This window comes from Neophocaena asiaeorientalis, unplaced genomic scaffold (assembly GCF_003031525.2).
Source record: "Neophocaena asiaeorientalis asiaeorientalis breed wild unplaced genomic scaffold, Neophocaena_asiaeorientalis_V1.1 scaffold43, whole genome shotgun sequence".
Taxonomy (NCBI): domain Eukaryota; kingdom Metazoa; phylum Chordata; class Mammalia; order Artiodactyla; family Phocoenidae; genus Neophocaena; species Neophocaena asiaeorientalis.
Window position 1 is genome coordinate 10,079,399 of NW_020173674.1, and position 22,849 is coordinate 10,102,247.

The 22,849-nt window shown below is 55.3% G+C and overlaps 1 protein-coding gene across 2 annotated transcripts; it reads right to left on the reverse strand.

Moving 5' to 3' along the window:
* Positions 1–555: 555 nt before the first annotated feature.
* Positions 556–21,305, reverse strand: CD5 (CD5 molecule). 2 transcript variants are annotated; one of them, XM_024749189.1, is made up of 11 exons: positions 21,156–21,305; positions 10,325–10,372; positions 8,272–8,583; positions 7,734–7,796; positions 7,155–7,487; positions 4,850–5,143; positions 4,086–4,211; positions 3,325–3,378; positions 2,286–2,405; positions 1,659–1,750; positions 556–1,195 (listed from the first exon to the last, which is right to left on the reverse strand). In XM_024749189.1, the coding sequence occupies exons 1-10, from the start codon at positions 21,205–21,207 to the stop codon at positions 1,662–1,664; spliced, it is 1,491 nt and encodes a 496-aa protein (XP_024604957.1). In that variant the 5' UTR covers positions 21,208–21,305; the 3' UTR covers positions 556–1,195; positions 1,659–1,661. The 2 variants fall into 2 exon arrangements, with proteins under 2 accessions (XP_024604957.1, XP_024604956.1); XM_024749188.1 differs by having other exon boundaries at positions 557–1,038.
* Positions 21,306–22,849: the final 1,544 nt, after the last annotated feature.

Genomic DNA, 22,849 nt, shown 5'->3' on the forward strand with positions numbered 1-22,849 from the left:
ACCCTTAAGTTCCGAGTCAGATGTCCTCCTCTGGCTCGTCGTTAAGGAAACGCAGGCACTGCAGGATTAGGTATGTGTCTAGGCTTGCTGGGGGGTCGAGGGGACTATTCCAGTTAAGGGAGTTACTTAACCCACAGGAATGTTCAGTCCTGGCCTCTTACTCTCACATTAGAAGGTTAACTGATTGGCTGAAACGACTTGAGCTTTGGACTTTTAACAGCTGTGTGAACCCAAATCCCAAATCGGCTAGGATTTACTAGGTACCCACTTTGTGCAGGGCCCTGAGGTGGCACTGGTGCCGTTTGGGCTTGACAGCCAGTGGTCCCTGCTCTCGGTCAAGTGAGGGGCTGCGAGGAGAGGGGGCACAGATCGAGGGCTGGTGATGAGGCTCTGGGTCAGGCAGCCACACGTGCTGGCTGGTGGCTGCTGTGCTGTGCGGTCCTGTGTCAGTGTTGCACCCTCTGACCATGAGGCTGCAGAGCCCTCGCCCCCTGGTAGGTGCCCCTTCCCACTGGCACCCCCAGAGGGATCCACAGGGGTGGACCCTGGATTGAGGAGGCCGGGCACTCTAGTTCTCAGGAAGCAGAAAAATCATTATTTACAAAGAACATATTAAAAATGCACGAGAGAAATCAGCCCTTGCCTCCCACCACCGGCAAGGTGTGAGCATCCTTGTGGATCCTCATGAGTCAGAGTTGGAGAAGAGAGCTGAGTCCCCCAGACGGGGGAGGGAGCTGCCCGGGTCTGGACCCCGTGTGTCTCTGCTTGGGAGGGATGCCTGCTTCCGGGCTCTGCCCTTTCGCAGCTTCCACACCTGGAGGGGGGCCAGCTGAGCTGCGTTGGGGTCTTCGCCTGGGCTGGTGAAGATGTGGAGAGATGTCTGAGCTGGCCTGCCTCTGCGGGGCAGTAGGACATGTTGGAAAGTCACGTCCATGGTCCTGCCAGGCAAGGACCTGGACACTGTTTTCCAAGCAGTGACTGCAGAGTATTCTCAGGACAGAAGGTCTGGCTCTTGGTGTTTGTTCCTGGGTCCCGGTTCTGTGTGGTGAGAAGGAAGCGTGTCGGCGGAGGAAGCCTCATACTCTGGAGATGGTTCAGGGAGGTGGGGGACAGGCCCAAAGCCCCCAGCCCAATGTCAGGGATAGCAGCTTCTCCTTCCTGCTGGTGTAAGTCCATCAGGCTACTCTCAGGGGTGCTTTTTTTAAAAAAAATCGAGGTATAGTGGATTTACAATATTATGTTAGTTTCAGGTGTGCAACATAGGGATTCAGAATGTTTATAGATTAGCCTCCGTTTATAGTTATTATAAAACACTGGCTATATTCCCTGTGCTGTACAATACATCCTCCTAGCTTATTTCTTTTATACATAGTAGTTTGTACCTCTTAAACTTCCCCTACCCTTAGGGGCTCTTTTATGTAGTCTTCAGAGATGGAGATTTTTTTTTTTTTTTTTTTTTTTTGGGACCCCTCTGCTCAAATGGCCAGAGTGGCTCCCGTCACCTAAATCGCTGACGCTTACTCTTTTCCTTTATAAGAGTCTAGGTGCTCGTCCCCCAGCCCCCCACCCAGGTCATGGACGGGCAGGGTGAGCAGAGGTGAGGAACCAGGTGGCTGGTGCCTATTTATCCCCAGGGCTCTGCGGGGGGCCAGGCTCACCTTTTACAGCCTCTGAGCCCCGTGCAGATCATAGTCACTGTCAGAGGAGTTATCCGGCTGGGTGGAGACGCGATGCAGGGCCCCTTCCAGAGCTGTGGAAAAAAAGGAGGCCATTTGAGCAGGGTTATCCCTCCAGGCTACACAGAGAGAGCCCTTCAGAGCCAAGAGCCCTGCGGGGGCTGGAAGATCACAGAGACTTTCTGAGCTGGTGGCTCAACAGCCCTGAAACTTGTTGTGATCAAATCAGCTAGTGTCCTCTAATGATGCTGACCGCCAGGCTCCCTGCGGCTTAATTGTCAGTGCCAGTCAGGGAGCATTCGATACAGGGCTCTGCGGGCCACGGATGGTTGCTCTGTTCTGCCTCCAAGGGATCCGAGGGGCCTCATTTATTGAGAAACAGGTCCCTCAGGTCACAGCGGTGCTGGGGTTAATGACATCCCGGCACACTCTCTCTAGCTGAGTGGCCCGTGAAGGCTGTATCCCTTCCATACCCTGCCGTGACCGGCTGTCAAAGGGGGGCCGTTTGATCCTTCTGCCCCCTGCTCGGCCTCCCTTCTTTCTCCAGGCGATCATGTGACCCTCTGCTCGGCCCTGCCGTCATTCCTAGGAGCGCCAGCTGGTGCTTACCTGGAAAAGCTGAGATTTGGGAGTTCCTGGGAGGCTGACTGTATTCGTTCTCCAGGTGGGAGGCCGTGGGGTTCTCAGCCTGGGACCGGACAGTCACCGTGTGGTTGCGATGGAAAGACACTGAGCGGATGTGGGAGATAGTAACATTAGACATGATGCTCTGTCCTCCTCCCCAACAGGGGCCCAACTCGAATTCCCTGTTCCCACTGTGTAACGTGGGGGTGGTGGTGCAAGGGCCCCCTGAGCTCCTTCAGTGCAACCCTTTTTCCCTTTCTTCCCCGGCAGGCTCATTCTAGCAGCGCTCAGGCTTTTAGAGCAGCTTTGGGTCGGCTGGCAAGCTGACGGGCGGGCAGTCAGTCAGTTATTAAACATTTATCAAGCCTGGAATTGGAACACGAGTGATAGGGCAGATATGGTCCCTGCCCTCCTGGAACGGAGGGGCTTTATATTGTAAGAAAGACTTGACAACACAGCGCCTTCTTGAAGGAATTGGCCCTTGACACACAAAGTGGGGGAGAAGGTGGAGTAGAGGCAGGAGGAGGGCTGTGGCTCTACCCACAAAGGGGGCTCCGGCTGTGGCCAGAAGGAGAGAGGATGGAGACCAGGGGTGGGGACAGGGCCGGCTGCATCCAAATGTCTTAAAACTGGCCTTGTAAAGTTGTTCCACGATGAAGACGTTCCATGATAAATCTAGCTTGGACAACCCTTCTTAACATATGTCCACTTTGGAGATGAACCACGCAAAAATGCCCATGAAGGTTCTGACAAGTCCTGAAGTAAAGAACTGTGTCTAGCTTTGCTTAACTCACTGATTTCCAAGTCTCTTTGATCACGGGGACCTCTTCTCTGAGTACCACCCATTAACACCTGTGGCTACAGTCACACCTTAGATGAGCTCAGTGGAGCTCAGAGGCCTCAAGGAGCCACTGGCTCTGTCCGTGGTCGGCAGTGACCCGTGACCCTGCTTCACGGCCTCCTTCCTGAGTCTCGTGGCTACTGACCTGGGCCGAGGGAGGATCCTGCCTCCGGGGCTACTTACTGTTCTGGTTCAATCCCGTCGGGCCAATCCACTGGCGCTGCTTCTTCTGGCGGACTGGGTGACAGACAGGAAAGGCACATGGTGGGGGGGAGGGGGGTTGAGACAGGCGTGGGCAAGGGGGGCGGGAGCCAGGGAAGGAGGGAGGAGGCGGCAGGTGCATGCTGAGGGGCCGGTTCTCCAGGAGAAACCACCGCGGGGTGCTTAGAACCAGAATTAAGACCTGGGAGGGCACCAGGGACCCAGCCATCACTGCCCACCTCTGGCAGTGGGCAGCCTCTCTAATCTCACACCCTTGTCTCCGAATGATTTCCTCCCGAGTTCTGCAAGGCCAGGATGATACCCCTACCTTCACAAGGTCTGGGGTCACCCATTTGTTGTATGAGGAAACCAGAGCTCAGGGAGGAAGTGGTTCGATTAGCTGCTAAGTGGTGGAGCCGGCCTGGGGCACGTGTCTTCTGGGGTCGGACCGTCTGGACCCACCACAGTCTGAAGAATGCCCATACCCTCCCTTTGGGCTGGAGTGGGTCCCAGCTGGGCCCCTGGATGTGGGCGAATCAGTGATTTTCCTGACTTTCTGTTTGTTACTTGGTGCGGAGAAAGGCCGGTGGGCAGGAGAGGGGTAGGGCTGGGTGGTGAAGCAGAGGTGCTCCCGGCCGGCTTTCTGGAGGCGGGAACCCTCCTCTGTGGGGCTCGTGGGCAACCCGTCCAGTCTCCCCACGCAGGGGCTTGAAAGGGAGGAGGTTCGGGGCACCTACACCTACATTTCTTCACCAGCTTCTTGTAGGCGAGAGGGCCACACACCACCAGCAGCATTACCGCAAGCACGAGGGCCAGGATGACGCTTGCCACTGTGCCTGCTCCCAGGCCCGCTGGGCGTGTGTTCTGGCCTGCAGGAGGCAGAGTTAGGTCAGCCCCAGCCTGGGAGGCATCAAAACTGTCCGTTCAGAGGGAAGCTCCTGGCTGGCTGGCTGGCTTCCCCCCGTAACTCACCAGCATGTGCGGAAGGCAGTTTTCTATCTGCTGTCTCTGCCACCCGTTCATTTATCCACCATTTACTATGTAACAGTTGATCATCGGGCTATCATTTGCCCCTCCTGTGATCAACTCTTTAAGTTTCCACCATTTTCCAGTTACTATGGATGATCACCTTGCCATCATATACGAATAGCCATCCATCCATTCATCGCTCTCTTTCCTGTGTGAGTCAATTACCATTAGTGTAGCAAATATGTACCCCCCCCCCCCTTGCTTTTCTGCTTTCCATCTGGAAGAGCAGAAGACGGAAGGAGAGTTCTATCATTCATTAGCTGCCTGACAATGGCGGCCAGTCTCCTATTGACGGTTCGTGCTCACTGCTGTCTGAGCACTCTTGTCCCCGCTCCCCTCATTTGTCACCCCTCCATTCTTCCCCAGGGCTCTCTATTTAGTTCCTGGGGCCTGTTCTTCAGAAACGTGCTCATCGACTGAGTCTTAGAAGGAAGATCCAGAACCACCCTCCACCCACCGTGGGCCGGGCCCAACTCACAGGTGACGAACACTCTCTTGCAGTGGGATTTTTTCTGCAGAAGCTGGTGGCACTGGGACAGCTTCCCCGGGGGACAGACGAACCCCCCGGAGGTCTTCTCGCCGGTGTCCAGCAGCTGGTAGGAGCTGACGTTGCCACACTGCTGCTCCCGGCACACATCCTCCCACCTCGCCATGCCCTTGGCTGAGGAGCTGTCGCACAGGGCGTCCCACTGCTTGCCCTGGCGCACCTCCACGGAGCCTTCACACGTGCCGCTGCCCCCCACCAGGCGGCTCTGCACCTTGGGCTGGAAATCTGGGGGGAGAGCAATGGGAGGTGAGGTGGTGGGCTCGGCGGGAGCTCCCTGGGCCCCGAGCTTGCATGCCTGGTCACTGGGACCCTGTGACACTAGCAAAGTGGGGGCCCTGGCAGGGCCCGGCGCTCGGGGGTCTGGGTACCACATGGGACTGCCTTCCTTTCTGCCTTTCCCTTCTTCTGGCATCCTCTCTGGCATTTTCCCCATCAAGCCCTGTCCCTGGCGCCTCTGGGCCACTGCAACAGCTTGGGCACGTTCGGTGAAGAGGCTGGCAGTGCCCGTCAGCAGCCACCAGCAGGGAGTCGTCCCCCACCCAGGTGGCAGTAAGAGAAGTGGAGGAATAGGCCCCACCTGGGTCCACTTCCCTCTTTGAAACGTCCTCTCATTCTCTTGCTGCTCCTTGAGAGCTGGGAGGGCTTTTCAGAGAGGGGAAACTGAGGCCCGGGGGTGGGAAATACCTCCTGCTCTGAGTCCTGGAGATTCGCAGGTGGGACTGAATCCAGGAATCCTGCTGCCCAGGCCTCAAGCCTGGAGGGACCAGCTTTCATAACAGGGCCTGGTCCGACAGAAACTGATTCATTTCTGCTTATCAGGGTTGGGCCTGGAGGCCCACATGTGCTCGAGTTAGAGCGAGTTGTGATCTCAGCAGCTTTGGCCAGTTTCTATAGCAACATCCATCTTCAAAGCTCTAGTAAATCTTCTATTTAGAAAAAAAAATCCAAAGGCAAGCTTTCTGGGCATGGTTTTGCAAGTTGTAGCCTACCGGAGGGCTCCTAGCAGAGGGGTGGGTGGGCCTGAGAGCCAGCCAGGTTTTTCTATCAGGCCAAGAGATCCTTGGGGGCTGCTTCTGCCTGGAGGAGGCAGCATCTTACTAATTCACACCATGTGTCCAGTGGTTTGGGGGCATCCCTGCCTGCAGGATAGCCCAGTGGTCCAGAGCAAATGCTTCCCGGATGTGTGCACATGAGTCCCTGAGACTTTGCTGAAAGGCAGGTCCTGATTAGTAGGTGGAGGGTGGGGCCTGGGAATCTGTATTTCTAACCAGCCAGGTGAAGCCAATGTTGCTGGTCCGGGACCACACCTGGAGTAGCCAAGGCTTACACAGCAGGCTCTGGAGTGAGGCTGCTTGAGGGGAAACCCCAGCTAGTGCTCCATGATACTGAGTAAGAAATTTAACCCCTCTGAGCCTCAGCTTCCTCATCTGTAAGGTGGGGATAATAATAGCACCCACCTTCTAAGCTTGTTGTGAAAATGAAGGAATGCCCTGACTAGTCCCCAACGTGATATAAGCACTCAGGAAGTATGACTTCTTAGAGTCTGGACTTCACTAGACCATCTGGTGATAGGAGCCCACTACGTCCCGAGGCATGCTGTGATTATCCTTATTTTGACCTGTGGTCCCTTTCCCCACAGTTTCCCCATTGATCCTTGTTTTGGGATCCCCCAGACCAGTCTCTGGGCTCCTGGCCTCGACCACACCGGCATCGCCAGTCTCTTCTGGTTGGTGGCCTATGACTCGGGAGCCTCCGCAGGAAGTCCTCTGGGGCCCTGCTCTGGCTTTTCTCTACCTACTGTGCCTCAGGGACCTCCTAGGTCTCACCATCGCTCCAACATCAACTGTCCCCGGGATTTATAAACTCCCCTCCTACAAGGCTGGTCCCCTCCAAGCGCTGCATCCTGCTTGGGCCCTTGACACAAGCCACAGTCCACCAAACTCACCAGCGGACCGTGCCTCGTCCTGTAAGTCCTGCCACTTCCCCGTGTGGCAGCCGAACCAGCGGTACATTCGGGCTTGTTCTGCGTTACTTTGCAGAGATGCCCGGGGCGTTGGGTGTGACTGTGGCCTCCCCACCCCACGGCCGCCCTACCTCTTAGAGGCCAGTGATCAGCCCTCCATGTCCCTTGTGTTCTCCGTAGCGCTAGTGCCCTGTGCTGCACGGAGGGCTTTCAGGAACGTGTGGTGACTGACCACATGGGGGCGCCCGTGAGTCTTGGCCCGGTCCCACTCACCAGAACAGATGAGGCCGAGAGCTTGGCCTCCCGCCTGGGGCTGAACTTTTCTGAAGCACTGCTCTAGGGTGGCACATCTTCTGTTCTGGATCCTCCACCGGATTGGCAAGGGACCGCTCTCTCCTGGCTCTAGTTTCCTGGCTGCCTCGGTCTCTGGCAGAGGCCTCAGGAAAGAGCCACACTGGAGGGCTGCACAGATGAGGTTCCCCAGGTCCTGGATCCCGTCCTGGGACTCGACGCCGACGGTGCCACCCAGGCTGCCGCTGTAGAACTCCACCAGGCCTGCACACCGCAGGCCCCCGGGTCGCGCCACCAGCTGCAGCCTGGGAGGAGCTGGGAGGTGGGGAGGGACCTGAGTGCTGACGACCAGCAGCAGGGCCTCTCTTGCTCTGTGGTTCTAACACACAGATGGGTGAATGACTGGCCGACGGCCCCGGGAGGTGGTGAGGTCCCAAATGTTGCATGGAACATGCGCTACAACTTTTCATGCTTATCTGAAATTTAAATGTAACTGAATATCCTGTGTTCTTGTTTGCTAAATCCGACACCCTGCCCCCAGGGCCCCCAGAATCCTTTTACCTGTGGGCTCCGGAGTGGTTACGGGCGGGGGGCTCGTGGGAAGGGGTGTTGTCCTCAGTGGCTCTGAAAACAGACGCTCTGGTTAGGGAGGGGCCGGGACTCTGGGAGGGAGGAGGGAAGAGTAGGGGGTGTGGGGAGAGTTGGGGTCAGCAACCGGCCATGTTGAGAAAGACCTGGGACTCACGATGTAAGTACCATGGGCCCCATTAAGTCCACTTGACCCACACGTTGTGTCTAAGCCTCCTACGAGGCAGGCAGTACCGGCCCATTTTACAGTTGGGAAAACAGAGGTTAAGAGGAGACAATGAAGTTAACTGTTGGCAGCACCAGCTCTCGACCTTTTCCATCCCCAGACAGGTGCCAGCACGCCCTCAGTACTCCCCCTCCAGTTCCCCACCAGTGTATGTTTCTGAGAGGGTAGTTGTAAATCGGGGACCCCTTCCACCTGCCTGCTCAGGCCCCAGATCACAGGCGTGGGCAGCCTCCTCGGGGCTGGTGCCCAGGCCCAGGGAACCCACGGGGCCAGCTAGTTACCCACCTAAGCAGATCAGGGCCAGAGGGTCCCCCTGATTTGCCTTGCTGTCGCTGCAGTTGGAGAAGGACCCCAGTTGTCCGCGGCAGGTGATCTGGCTCTGGGGTCGCTTCCCTTTGAAGTGACGGAAGTGGGAGAGGAGCAAGGGCTCCCTGCATTGCAGCTCCTGGCAGAGCTTCCAGGCCTGACCGGGGTCCTCCCGGTGGAACGGGCGCAGGCCCCAGCTCTGGCTGTGCACCGTGTACCACTTGTCCTTGTAGTTGACCTCCAGATGGCCCTGGCACCGCGAGCCGGAGCCGCTTAGTCTCACTGTGAACCCTAGGGGTCAAAGAGGTGGAGGGGACAGTCGGGCTGGAAAGGGCCCTCCATGGGGGCCCCTCCCTGCACCTTCCCCATCTGGACCCCACCCCTAGCAAGGCTCCCGTTGCCCACGGGCTGATTGGTTTGCTCCTCCCGTGAGCGTCGTCCTCTGGGACCTTGCAGGGACTTTCCAGAAACTCAGGCTGATGCTGCCCCTGATCTGGGCAGCCCCTTGAAACCAGGCCAGGAGGACGGGGCTTGAGACCTCAGAGCCCAGGGAACTCGGGGCAGTGAGCGAGGGGCTCTCAGCACCCACCGTCCTGTAGAATCGCCCCTTCCTGGAAATTCTGTTTCAATAGAACCCAGATAGGGCCCGGAGCCTGATCTTTTTCTCTCTCTCTAACTTTTATTCTATTTTTTTTCTGTTCATTTTTTTAATTGAAGTCTAGTTGACTTACCATTGCTGTGCCAATCTCAGCTGTACAGCAAAGTGACTCAGTTATACACATACAGACATTCTTTATTTAATATTCTTTTCCATGATGGTTTATCCCGGGAGATTGGATACAGTTCCCTGTGCTATACAGTAGGACCTTGTTCTTTATTCATTCTAAATGTAACAGTTTGCATCTACCAACCCTAAACTCCCTGTCCATCCCTCTCCTTCCCCCTTTGCCCCTTGTCTCTAACTTTTAAAATCAGTTTTATCGAGGTACAATTTACATACAGGGACATGCACTCATTTTAAGGGCACTTGTCCAGTGGAATTTGACAAGTGTATGCACACCTATAGCCCCCGCCATGCTCTGGAAGAGAACACGCCCATCACCTGGAAGTTGGCCTCATGCCTCTTCACAGTCGATTTCCCTGAATCCAGCCTGAGACAGCCAGTGATCTGCTTTCTGTCACTAGAGATGTGCTCTGCCTGTTCTCGAACGTTATATAAGTGGGATGGTACAGCAGGAACCATCTTGCTAGAGTTTGGAGCTAGGATGCCATTGCAGGCTTCCAGGTCCCAGCCCAGGGCCTACCAAGCCCTCTGTGGCCCCTTTTGGTTGCCTGGTAGCTTCACGAGATCCTCTCGCCGCATTTGTCACCAAATACATTCAGCATGATGTTATCTCAGGAAATGTGAAAAAGAGAGTCTGTGGTGGAGTGAGTCTGGGAACTGCTGAATCTGCAAATGCTTAACTGAGTTCCTCACTGCAGGACTTCTCAGAGCCTTTACTAGGCCAGTGTCCCCTGTCAGGAGCCTGCAGTGGGTGATGACGTAGTGTTGCCTACCCTTCGTGCAACGAGTTCCGTGGAACTCTGTTTGGGAAACACTAGCCTCTAGGATTAAAGTCCAACCTCTAAGGCAAGACATTTCACACAGTTTACAATCTGGTGCAGCCTCTCTCTGCAGCCCCAGCTGCGAATGTCTCTGGCCAGGGAACATCTGGCAGGACTGGGCAGGAAAAGGACTTTGCAAGGTGCAGTTATGGCCAGTATCTTTTCTGTGCCTGTTGAGTGGGTCATAATAATAACTAGCATGACACCCAGCATTTGTGGGGTGCTTTACAGCCATCTAGGGCATCTATCTGCAAATGGGCCTCTTAAGTGTGCGTGCATGCATGTGTGCGTGTGTAGGGGGTGTGGGCTGCACTCTCTCTCTCTCTCTCTCTGTAAGGTGCGATTCGCTCCGATGGAGGGATGGCAGTTCCCCCTACAGCCTGGTGGAATCGTTCCACGCCCCCCTCTCCACGTGGCTCTTCCTTACCTTGGTCCTCTAAGTTGAGCCCTCTGAGGCCTCTGAGGCAGGAAGTGACTGCAGAAAGGAGAGAAGAGGGTCAGAAAGGGAAGTCTCTCTCCTGCTTCGTCTCACCTCTACTCACAGCCTGATCAACGGCATTTTTTGCCTCCAGCCACTGTCATGGGCTTCAGGGGCAGGGATTTTCATACTACAGATGGCAACCCTTAGGAGGGTCGTGAACCAGGTTAGTGGGTTGCAACCATCAATTTTCCTTCTTGTTTTAAAACTTTACTTTTTAAATGAACATGCAGTAAATTCCCTTTTCTTTTAGTGCACATACACAGATCTGCGTGATCACCGCCACCATCAAGGCATGCGTCACCCGCCAAAATTCCCGCATGCTGTCTCTCTGTAGTAATATGCAGCATTGCAACCAGCAATGTTTAAAAAATCATGTAGTAACACAACCATCGATTTTTAAAAAACTGAAACGGGCTAGAATAGAAATGTCAGAATGCATCGTGTTTTGTGAGGATACGGCTCACTTTGTGTGTGTTGGGTGGCAATATAAAAACATCCTGAGTGTTGCTTTCAGTCAAAAGAAGTTTGAACGTCATAGTTCTAGAGAGCTGAGAACTGAGCCAGAATGTGGGAACCCAGGACATTTGTTACTTTCTAGACTTCCCAAGGCAGGATAAGAATGATAGCAATTTCTCTTTAACAGCTCCCAGTTCTAGAGGAGGAAATCAGAGCTCAGAGAGGCAGAGGGGCTTGCCCAAGATCACATGGTCGGTTGATGGAGGAGCCCAGTGGACTTGGGTCTGGGGGGAACTGGCCTCCCCTCTGTCCTGACTCCTGCCTGGGCCCCTTCAATAGGAATGTGGGCCATTGGGCAGCCCCTCCTCCTCGAGCCTCGTCTGACTGTGGAGCAGGGGTGTCAAAGTGGCTCGTTGTCCGTGGCCATGTGTCCGGCTCATGTGTGGCTGGGGCAGAGGCTTGATCTGGGTGGGGACGGGTCGGGTGGCACGCCTGTACGGCCTCAGAGCCCACCCTCCACCTTGGCTGCCCGGCTTTATCAGTCGTGGAGCAAGTGTTTGGTTTCCATCTGCCCCAGGCTTGCTTCTCAGTTGGGAGCTGGGCACAGCATCAGTCAGGGTGAGTACTTTATATAGTAAAGGGCTGTGTTTAAGTTTCTTTTGAGAAATTGTTGCTGGGTGTAAAAAGTCCCGTTTTTGCCTGAGTGTTCTGAAGCTGGTGGTAGAATTTTAAGGGGAGTCATGCCCCACCAGCCTGCCCTCTCCCTCCAACCAAGGCTCCTTGTAATTAAGTTGTGGCCTATGGTAAGTTTCTTCCATCTTGGCAAGAGCCCGCCATGGTTGCCCCGGGAGTCCTGGGCCTTGGAAGGGGAAGGTATTTCTCACACAGAGGGCATGTCGGGTCTCGAGCAGAGGCCAGAGCTCTGGCCTGGGTTGGGAGGGGGTTGGCCAGCTGTCAATCATCTGATCTATTGCAATGGGCAGGGCAGCCTCAGGAGGACATGGTGGAGATGCCCGGCTAGCTTGGTGAGAGAGGAGGCAGGGGGCCTTTGTCCAGCCCTCACCTCTCACCCCTGACCTTCCACTCCTACCTCCCTCCGTCCCAGTTCCCACCATGAATGGGGCCGTACACCTTTAGGGATTCATTTCTTTGGCTAAACCCTGAGGGCACTTATGGGGATAGGGGACCCAAAGATCCATTCTTTGGTGCTGAATGTTGCAGGATAGGTTTTCTGGTACTGATGCCTTTCTCTGGGTCTGAGTACCAGCTCTGCCACTTCCTTAGCCCCTGTGAGCCTCAGTTTCACGGTCTGAGGCTCAGTATGGGAGCAAGAAAGGGACCAGCTTCATAGCAACGTTGTGAGGATGAGATGAAATAATCTATGCAAAAGACAGCCCAGTGCCTTCCCGGCTGGCGTTCATTGCTTAGAGCTTGTGTTACCGGTTGTGGAGCTGGCTGGGCCCTGGGCAGGGGTGGGTGGGACTGCAGGCCTGCTGGGGAGTTTTCCCAGGGGCAGGGGTCCTTGTCTGGACACTTGGAGAGCCAGATCACAGGGCTCGCCACCTCCCTTTCCCACCTGGGACCTTCGCAGTCCCAAAGTCACCACAGTCAACGTCCGTTAACAGCAGCTACCAATTATTGAACACCTACTGTATACTCAGCCCTGGGCGAGGGGTCCTTACGGATATCGTTCATCTTCCACACGGCCCCACAATTTGAATTGAATATGTTCACAATATAGCTGTCGGGAGAGGCAAGTGCCCTGTCCCGGGTAACACTGCCAGCAACAGGCAGGGCCTGGATTTGAACCACGAGTATGCCTTCCAAACCCATCTCTCTGCTTTCTGCCATCCAGCTGGGCCTCCAAAGTGTCAAGTTCAGGGAATGAACAAATGAGCAGAAATTAACATGACCTTGACCCTGACCCTGGTGCTGGAGTCCCCAGACCCTGAAGCCCCTGGGGACAGGGACTGGGCCTGACCATCCCTGCGGATCTCACACAGAACAGCCAGAGAACATTCTCAGGAAAGACTGAACAACCTGAGAACCAAGAAAAATTCTAAAAAAGAAAATGCTCTGTGGAGAAAAGGCATCTATGCGTCCCAGGGCTTCGCCTCCCTCTGGGACCCTGGCTGGCCTCAGGTGAGCAGCATTTCTTGTCTTGTCCCTCCATCACCGTCACTGTCACCACCACCATCACCACCATCACCATCACAACCATCAACACAGTCACCGTCACCATCGCCACCACCACCACCACTACCATCCTCAACACTTTTTTTTTTTTTTTTTGCGGTACGCGGGCCTCTCACTGTTGTGGCCTCTCCCCTTGCGGAGCACAGGCTCCGGACGCGCAGGCTCAGCGGCCATGGCTCACGGGCCCAGCCGCTCCGCGGCATGCGGGATCCTCCCGGACCGGGGCACGAACCCGCGTCCCCTGCATCGGCAGGCGGACTCTCAACCACTGCGCCACCAGGGAAGCCCTCAACACAACAAAGTACTAGTTGTACTTTCTCCTAGGCATTTTTATACATTAACTCTCTCAAACCTCACCACAGCTCTGTGAAGTTGGCACTATTATTTTGATCTCCATTTTATAGATGAGGGAACAGAGAGATTAACTAACTTGCTAAGCAACTGATGAAGAGTGGGCCCAGGACTCCAAGCCAGGCCATCTGGCACAGTCTGTGCTTTTGACCGCTGGGCCTAGCTGCCTCCCTTCCCTTCAGAGGGAAGGCTGCCACGGCCTGCTCTGTGTTTCACTAATTCCTGCATGTTCCCGGCGTGCAAACCTGATGAAAGAGAGTGAACTTGTGATTCCCTTCAGTTAGTGAAACATACTGTGGGAAGACTTTCCATGAACTTGCTGTGTGATTTTGGCAAGTCACTCAACCTCTCTGGGCTTGGTCTCCTCGTCTGTAAAGTCAGGAAGTTAGGGTCCACCCTCCCTCACCTTCCTTTCGGTTCAAACTTCCATGATCTATAATCTTCAGCTCCTGATGTAGCTCAGCGGCAGGCAGGCAGGCAGGCGTGGGCAGGCGAGATGTGTGACTGACTGGGAGCCTTCCTGGGTGCTGCTTCTTCCTGTCTGTCCAGGGATCCGTTCAGGTTTTGATTGTCCACAACTTATTTTCGTTCTTTCAGCTGCTTCTCACAGGGATCAGACCAACATCCTCCTTCCCCTGAACCCTGCTGACTGTGCTCGGGGTCCCTTTGACCCCCTCCCTGGCTACAGCTTAGCCCAGCCCCTGCGTGCAGCCCGAGGCCGAAGGCTTTGCTGCTGCAGAACCTGCAAACAGAAACCTGGGGACCCATGATACCAAGAGGGACAGGAGGCACAGAAACATCCTGCCATTCCCCAGTCTCTCATCCAACACCACACCCCGAGCAGCTGGGGCCAGGCCCCTTCCCTCCCCTGCCAACCTTTCCTTGGAGGCCCCACTATTTAGGGCTTAGACTGGCCAAGCCAGGGAACGATCAGGGCCAAAAATCCAGAGAGACAGTAGGAGGGCTTTTTCACTCTCCCCTCCCCACTCTCATGTCTGCCTTTGCAGAGATTTTACCATTTTGACTCTGCCTGCCCTGATGAGGTCTCAGTGAGGAGTAAATGAATCCCTGAAAGAGGCTCTGAGACACTTACGAGCTCACCCCCTCCCTCCCCTGTCCTCTTGCATCCCCCCACATTCCGGATGGTTCTCTCTCTGGTTCCCTGTACAGCAATACTCTGGGCCACGTCAGGCCACGGATGAGTTTTATTTACTCAGTACAGTGTTATAATTTTTTTTCTGGAGCCCATTGTTTTGAAAGATTTCTTTCTGTTTTGTTTCTCTTGTTCTTTTTCGGGCCGTACCGGTGCTGCATGGGCGATCTTAGTTCCCTGACCAGGGATTAAACCTGAGCCCCCCCTGCAGTAGAAGCACAGAGTCTTAACCACGGGACCTCCAGGGAAGTCCCTTACTTTTCTTTTTTGTAAAAGAAATCCCAAGATCCAGATGTTTTTGAAAAACAATATGCTTTGGCCACGTGGGGCTGCATCCCCATGAGCCCCCGGGGCAGCCTGTTCTCTCCTGGTTTGCCAGCACCCCTCGGGGCACCCTACTGTCACCCTGCATCTGGAGAGCCTCAGCTTCAAACACATGATGGCTTCTGCAGCGAAACATGAATTTTCACAGTAAGTGGGATGTGTCAAGATTATAAATAGTCTCCTATTCATTCAGGTCAGGATTTGCACTGTAAACGTTTGCCAGACATTTGCAAATTTGGGGGGGTTTGGAATTGCAAACGAACGTTGGTGGACCTGTATTATCGGTCCCATTTTACAGCAGAGCCAGAACTTGGCCCAGGCTGCTGGCTTCAGAGCTTGTACCCTTGATGCCACCTCTGACCCACTCATGGGCCTGCCTGGACCCGTGAGCACCTGTGCTTGCAGCCCTACGCACTGGGAAATGGAGACAAGAGTGTGGCCTGCCGAGGGTCCCGGGGGCACCGGGATCCCAGGGAGGAGCTGGGACTTGACTGATGATAATAATAGTGACGGCGACCTCTGACCCCGTGCAGACCCCAAGGGTTTTCACGGGAGACCCCATTTCTTCCTGACTGCCTCAATCAGGGGGACTGTCATCGCTCTGTTTTCCGGATAAGGAAACTGACAGACTGACTTAGTGCGGTTTGGAAGTCTGATGTTCCATTTTTTCCGTTAACAGTGATTCCCTTTAATAGTCCATAACATTCTCATCAATTTACAGCAAACACAATATGTCAACTGCCTTTTGGGGGCATTCCGGATTTTCCTTCCCTCCTCCTCTGCTGAGAGGCTGGCTCGGAAGGCCAGGAACTCAGCTTTTCTGAAACGGCTCTCATCAGTGGGGCTGTGTTAACCTGAGCCTGTATCAGGGCTTCAGGGAAACAAAGATCACAAAGGGCCGAAATTCTGTCTCTCGGGTTGAGCACCAGACGAAGTGGTTGGTTTTTGATCAGGAGCCTTTTTATGTGCAAAACTTGTAGAAAATCACACTGGGCTTGTGCCAGGAGGAGCCTGGGGGCTGGAGCCTGCAGAAGGAACAGCGGATCCAGGTCTCTAATCTCGCTCACCCAGGGTCTGCGCCGATGAGCGACAGTGCGCAGCTTGTGGGCAGAGTGGCCTTCGTATCTGAATTGCAATTCCACGCTCTCCCTGCTGGCCTCGTGTGTGTGATTGAATTTGCATGAGTTTCACGCCACCGTATGTGACTCCAGTGTCACAAGGACACGGCCTCCTTTCTGTTCAGAGCTTCACATATCCCAAAGCCTGCACAGGGGCACGTCCTTTCCATGCACAGCCCTGTGAAGAAGGGACCGAGCTCACCCCTGTTTTCAGATCAAGAAACCGAGGTTCAGAGAGGCTCAGTGACTTGCCCAAGGTCACACAGCTCGCTGGTGGTAGGGTCGGTGCAGAAACTCCATCACCATCACTTGACAGGGCCCCATGGGACTCTACCACTGGAGACCTCAGAGCCCGCTCGCCCGTGGTACAGAAGGGGGAAACTGAGGCCGGGGAGAGGGAGGGGTTCACTCCGGAAGGGAGTCTGTGGCAGTACAGGGGACCCGTGCTGCCTCTGCCAGTTGCCACCAATCTCCTATCCTGTTTCTACCACATCTCTCCCAGCTGTGCCCCAGGGTGAAGGGAGTATCAGGGTCCCTGTGGGAGCCGTATGGGTCAAGCCCCCCCAGGGGTACATAACAATGATGAGGGCAGGGGTGGTGACAGTAGTAGTTATAGAGGAAGTGATACAGGGCCACGATTCCCTATCTGCAATTCAAAGTCTAAAACCAAAAGTCTTTTCTGATGCATATGGCAGGAAGGCATTTGTGCCTTCAGTGTGCGAATTCGGTTTCACTGCAGAAATGGGAATGTGTTTGATTATGGCATGTTGCCCAGTCTGGAAAATTCTGGGTTCCCAAATGCATCTGGCCGGAGGCTCCAGGTAACGGCTTGTGGACCTGGAGAGGCGAGAGTTCCAGTTTCTCTCCAGGGTACTCTGCCCCCTTTCTCCTCTGCTTGGCTCCTGGTTGCCTTGAGTTCATTGGAGAAAACGCTCTGTGCTCATGGAGGCCTCCACAGCTGCCTCGCCGCCAGCCTGTGTGTGACGGCCCGTCTGCCTGCAGCCGTCGTCCCCGGGTCCACATAGCATGGTGCAATAACTCATTTCCTACATGTATTTACTCAAATATTATCTTCTCGTGAGACCCACTGCAACTTCCTTGGATACAGCATGGCCCCCGAGCTCCCAATCCCCAACCTCACGTCACTTCGTGACCTCCTAACATCCATATGATCATTGATTTAGCTTCTCTCTGTCTGTCTCCCCATCACACCCCAACTACGATGTTGGATGCTGGACAGGAATTTTGATTGTTCATTGCTGTGTACCCAGCACTCAGAACAGTATCTGGCGCATAGTAGGTGCTCAATAAATACTTGCTGTCTGAATGAATGAACCAGATTTAATGACAGCAATTATCCTTTGAGATGGGCACAGTGGTTATCCCCATTTTATAGATGAGAAGGCTGAGTCTCAGAGGGGTGTTCTTGTCATTTGTGAGTGGCCAAGCAGAAATCGAACCCAGATCTGCGTTGCTCCAAAGCCCCACAGGCCTTCACACATGTCTGCACGCAACACAGACACACATATAGCAGGTACACACACAGCACACACACACATGCTCACCAGGCACCCACATGCATGCACACAGAACAGGTGTTCAATCAATTTTGTTGGGTGGAGTTGAAGTCCCTCCCTGGTCCCCTGGTCACTGCAGGGAAACCCCTCTGAACTGTAGGTGCTGGTCAGAGTGACCAGAGGGGATAGTGCCAGCCCCTGAGCCCCGAGGTCCCTCTGCTACCCGCTGGGGGTGGGTAGCTCGGGGTTGCTGGGGGCCTGATTCTTTGCACCCAGAGCCAGCAAGAGCCTCAGCTCTGCAGCTGGGGCTGCGGGCCAGATGGTGGGCTCACACTGGGTGTCCCCTCTCCTCTCCTCTCCTGTGGATGCCCAGCCCCCCTCAGCCAGTCCTACCCGTTGCCTTCACCCTTGATGTCCCCTCTGCCTGGGACACTCCTCCCACTTTTCTCTGCCTGGCTGGTTCCTTCCATCATTCGGGTCTCAGGCGAGACATCACCTCCTCAGAGAGGAGCCCCTCAGACTGGGAGCCCCTTCGAGCGTGAACTTGGTTAATGAGTCTCAGCCATTGCAGTTTCCTTTGTTGCACTGATCACGATATTTAGAAATTTGTAAATATTTCGGGTGCTCCCTCCACGAGGGTGGACCCCTGTGTGGATCACGGCTGTATCCCCAGAGTTTTACACAGAGCTGGACACCTAGTAGATGCTCAATAAATGTATGTGGATGAATAAATGAATGAATAACTAGCCTGTGCAGGAGGACTGGGGGAGAGAAAGACTGATGGCTAGGCTCGAGGCCTCCCCACCAGGTCCTGACTCACCTTGTTTCTTGCTGACTCTGATAATAATACATTTATGTAATAAATAAATTTATATGATAAATTACATAATAAATAAATTTATATAATGAATGGATTTATTATTATTATTAATGCTTACTGAGCACTTACACAAACCGCCATTCCTATTAAAGCTCTGTATTCATTGATTCACTTAATCCTTATAAATCGCTATGAGGCAGGTCCTATTATTATTCCAATTTTGCAGAAGAGGAAACTGAAGCTTACAGAACGGGTCCATGGTCACCCAGCTGGCAAGGGGGGACCAGAATTCAAACTACCAAGTCTGTGACTTTCTGAAGCCTTAGTGCCAGCTTCTGGAGTCCCGGTGGCTGGGCCTGAGCCTCTGGGCAGTGATCAGGGCTGCCTCCATGCCCCACCTTCAGCAGGTGAGCCCTGGGCAGGTTGGAGCTCAGGGCAGCCGCAGAGGGAAGCAGGCTGTGAGCATCTTCATGTACCAAAGGTCCCCAAGCCACGGGCACAAACTTGATGGCCAGCCAAGAGGCCGCAGTATTCCCAGGGCTCTGGCGGTGAAGCATATCTACTTGGAATGTCTTGAAGGGTGCCTGTGCTGTTTGCCCCCAGCCATAGCCCTGACCCTAGGTGTCCCCAGCCCTTGGTGGCTGCCTGTCTGCTAGTGGTGGTTGTGTCCTGCAGCCATTTTCCTACTCGTGGGAGTGGCTTTGGTGTGTCTTTGCTCTTGGCTAGGGGTACAGAGGAGCCTCCACGAGAGCAGAAGCACTGCGCTGGGGTGGGTTCTGCAGCTCACTAGCTGCTGCCCCTGGACCTCAGTTTTCCACACTGTAAAATGGGGACAATGGGCCCACCTGCTTCCTAGGTTGTTGTGAAGCTTTCAGAAGAAAATGGCTTTGAAAGTATTTCTTGGGCTTCCCTGGTGGCGCAGTGGTTGACAGTCCGCCTGCCGATGCAGGGGACACGGGTTCATGCCCCGGTCTAGGAGGATCCCACATGCCGCGGAGTGGCTGGGCCCGTGAGCCATGGCCGCTGAGCCTGCGGGTCCGGAGCCTGTGCTCCGCAACGGGAGAGGCCACAACGGTGAGAGGCCCGTGTACCGCAAAAAAAAAAAAAATATTTCTTAAGCTGTGACCCGCTGAACAATGGGAATGTTTGTTATCCACCAGTTACACACACACACACACACACACACACACACTGGGAATCCTGTGCTCCTGGGCTTCCAGATGGTTCCCACACTCTGGTGAAGGCACTGCCTCCATGGCTTCCTGACTCTGGGCTCCATTAGGCCTAGTCCTACCAGGAGCCTCGCCCCTGATGGGGTTCGGGGGAGGCCAGCAGAGCAGGACTCCACCCCCACTCCCAGGGGGCTTGGCTAGAGTCCTGCCCTGCTGGGGTCAGAGGCCACAGGTGAGGGGTCAGTGGGGAGCTTAGGGGCCTGGTCCTTGGAGTCTCCAGGGCCAAGGAGGGTCCCGTAAGCAGCGGGGTCCATCCGTCAGCCTCTGCCCTGGGGACAGAAGGTACTTTGTACCTCCTGCAGCTCCATGGAAGAGTAGCCATGAGAACATGTGTGCACATGTGCCATTGCCACATGCATGGGAGAAGGCAAGTCTACATTTGGAGGCCATGTTTTACCCATGAAAACACACACACGTATACACACACACACACACACACACACCTCTCACACACACATACTCACACCTACATACCCATTTTCTAGGAGGGACTGAGGCCCCCCACTAGGCAGGCAATGTCCCCAAGTCCTTTCCCTCCAAACTGGGAAGCCGCAAACTGCCACCTGTTCTCACCTGTTCCCGTCCCGAGTCAGTCACCTCTCTCACCCTGCCACACCTTCCAAACCCTTGAGAAGTGGCCAGATCTTACCCAGTTCACCACCCCCCCTGCATTTTATAAATAAGGAGATGGAGGCCCCAAGAGGCTCGGACCTATCTGAGGTCATACACGGCCAGGCTTGGACCCCAGGGCTCAGGTCATGAAGTACCCTCCCCTCCCCTGCCCCTCCCGCTTGCTCAGGACCCTCCCCACTGGCCAGTGTCGGTGACACCCCAGCAGCAGGGCTCCAGTCCTGAACTAGCGTCCCAAGGCCTCAGGGATGGAGGACTGCCCTTTCCACCGTCTCCCCTCCGGCAAACAGTAGGCCCCAGACTCACCCACCCCTAACCTTATCCCCAGACAGCTTCTCCAGAGGCCCCAAGTCAATTCTACAGTGGCCCCCGGGGAAGTGTTCAGAAGCCCCTCCTCTGGGTCTGGAGTGACAGTAGACCCACACCTGGCTGGTAGGCCTGGCTGAGACCCCCTCTGGGATGAAACCAGTAACTAAGGACTAAGGTGTACGTCTTTGACATCTGCTCGACGGTGATCCGCTCCCCACCCTGCCCTGGCCCGCTCTGCCCAGAGCATCATCAGAACTGCCCAGGAGATGGCAGTTTCCTGTCCCTGGAGGCATCCAAGTAACGGCTGGACACTCATGGGGTGGGGTGTGGGGTAGCAGCAGAGGGAAGCCGGCATTGAATGAGGGCTGGACAACTTGATTTCTAGGCTGAGGGTCTGATCTTGGCATGGATTCCACCTCGAAGGGGACAGTAAGGTCCCCAACAGTGCAAGAGAGAAGCAGAGGTGGGGCCCCGGGGGTGGGACAGGCAGGGCCAAGAGCCGAGCTGGGGCTGGGGGAGAAGACAGGGATCCTGGTGGCCCCAGTCCTCCGTGCTGCTCCAGAGAGGTGACATGCGGGCCTGAGTCAGACTGAGGGGATCTGACTCTGGCATCTTCTTCTCTGTACCCTGAGCCCAGGTACCCCAGAAGACACCCCAGAAGGGGTACTCACCCAGCAGCCCTAGCAGGTACAGGGCGGCCAGCGGCGGATGTTGAGACCCCATGGGCGCGGCCTCCTCTGCCTCAACCTCAGCAAGCTCGGCCCCGGTAGGTGAGGGTGTCTGGCCCTGTGTCTGCCTCTCTGGGAGAAGGGGGAGGGGCGGGCAGGCGCATGCAGGGGTGGGACAGGGGAGCAGGCAGTGTGGCGCCTGTGACATCGTGTTTGAAGTTGAAACTGTCAACTTCCTCCTGGGTAAAACCATCTGCCCCAGTTCGAATGGCAGCCCTGATCTCTGCCAGCTTCCTGTCCGGGGTGCCTAGGCCTGGGCCAGTGCCCTGACCCTGCCATGCTGGGACAGGGCTGCGGCCTGGGGGAGCCCTGAGCCGGGCCAAGGGGAGGGAGGCCTGGGGGAGAGGGTTGGGAGAGACGGGGGACACGTCCCACCGAGAAGTCTCTGAGCTGTGCTGAGGTGATGAGTGAGAGGTGGGAGGTGGTGGGCACCGCCCCAGTCCTTGCAGCAGAGACTCAGTGATGAAAAACCAAACCAAACCCTCCATCTCTGCTACCGGGATGAAGTAGGAGTTGGAGGTGAATCCCCGCAGGTGGCATTTTACGAGCAAACACAGGAGAGGGCTCCTCCATGGACCCTGGGCTTGCATCAGGGTGTGTATGTGAGAGCTCAGTGTGGACGGCGTGATCTCTGTGTCGATGTTGCTGAAATAAACCCCGGGCTGCTGAGGAAGAGGAGGGGTGCTGGGCATTTTGCAAAGCAGATGGGGGAGGCCAGTGACTGACCAGGGAAAGGCTCAGCCTCTCTGGGGCCTGGGCTCAGGTCCCTCACTCCAGAGTAGACGGAGCCCAGACCCAGGCTCCTTGGGGCTTCTCGCAATCCGGGCCATGCCAGGGGTGAAGTGGCTCAGGGACATGACAGTAGCCGAATATGAAGAGTTGGAGGGTAAGGGTCTGAGCCAGGCCTCCCAGCTGCACGCCCCCCATCTCCACATCCCCTCCGCCAGCAGCTGGAGGCCCTCTAGGGCTGGGGGTGGGGGTCTCCCTCCCTGGGCCCATGAAGTTGTCTCAGCAACTACCCAATAGCATCCACTCAGCTCCCAGTATCCAACACTCCCCAGTCTCCCCTAATACGGGGCTGGGAGGGTGTTGGGGTGCTTGAATCCATTCCCTAAGGAAAGGATCAAGGCCTGGGGTCAAGCCCTGTTATAGGTGTGATTGGGGAGGCACACCCACCACCTCATACAGGATTCGGAGGCACTTCCTCCCCTCCCCAGAGGTGACATGGAGCCCTCGGCCAGCCCTTCCTGGCCCCGCGCCTTCCCACTCCCCCCACTCCCCTTACCCTCCCAACCCACCCACTCTCACATCCACCCTTCCCATCCTGTGACTGGAAATCCCAGACTTTTCATTCCTTCCTTCAGTTGTTCATCCAGCAAACCTTTGCCCCATGCTAAGCACCAGAGATGCAGAGATGGAGACACGTGGTCCCCACTCTGCTTACACTCCGAGGATCCTCTGGATAATTTTTCTCTTAAAGACTCGGTGTTGGGAATTCCCTGGCCGTCCAGTGGTTAGGACTCTGTGCTTTCACTGTTCGATACCTGGTCAGGGAACTAAGATCCCGCACACCGCGTGGCATAGCCAAAAAAAAAAAAAAAAAAAGGACCCTGTGTTTAGGAAGCTTTATTGGTCAC

Excerpts from the sequence above, each read along its gene's own strand:
- CD5 (XM_024749189.1), bottom strand. The coding sequence starts at position 21,207 with ATGGGGTCTCAACATCCGCCGCTGGCCGCCCTGTACCTGCTAGGGCTG. Across the intron at positions 4,212-4,849 it reads CAAGAGAGTGTTCGTCACCT|GCCAGAACACACGCCCAGCG; the intron begins GTGAGTTGGGCC and ends TGCCTCCTGCAG. Across the intron at positions 3,379-4,085 it reads CAAGAAGCTGGTGAAGAAAT|TCCGCCAGAAGAAGCAGCGC; the intron begins GTAGGTGTAGGT and ends TCTGTCACCCAG.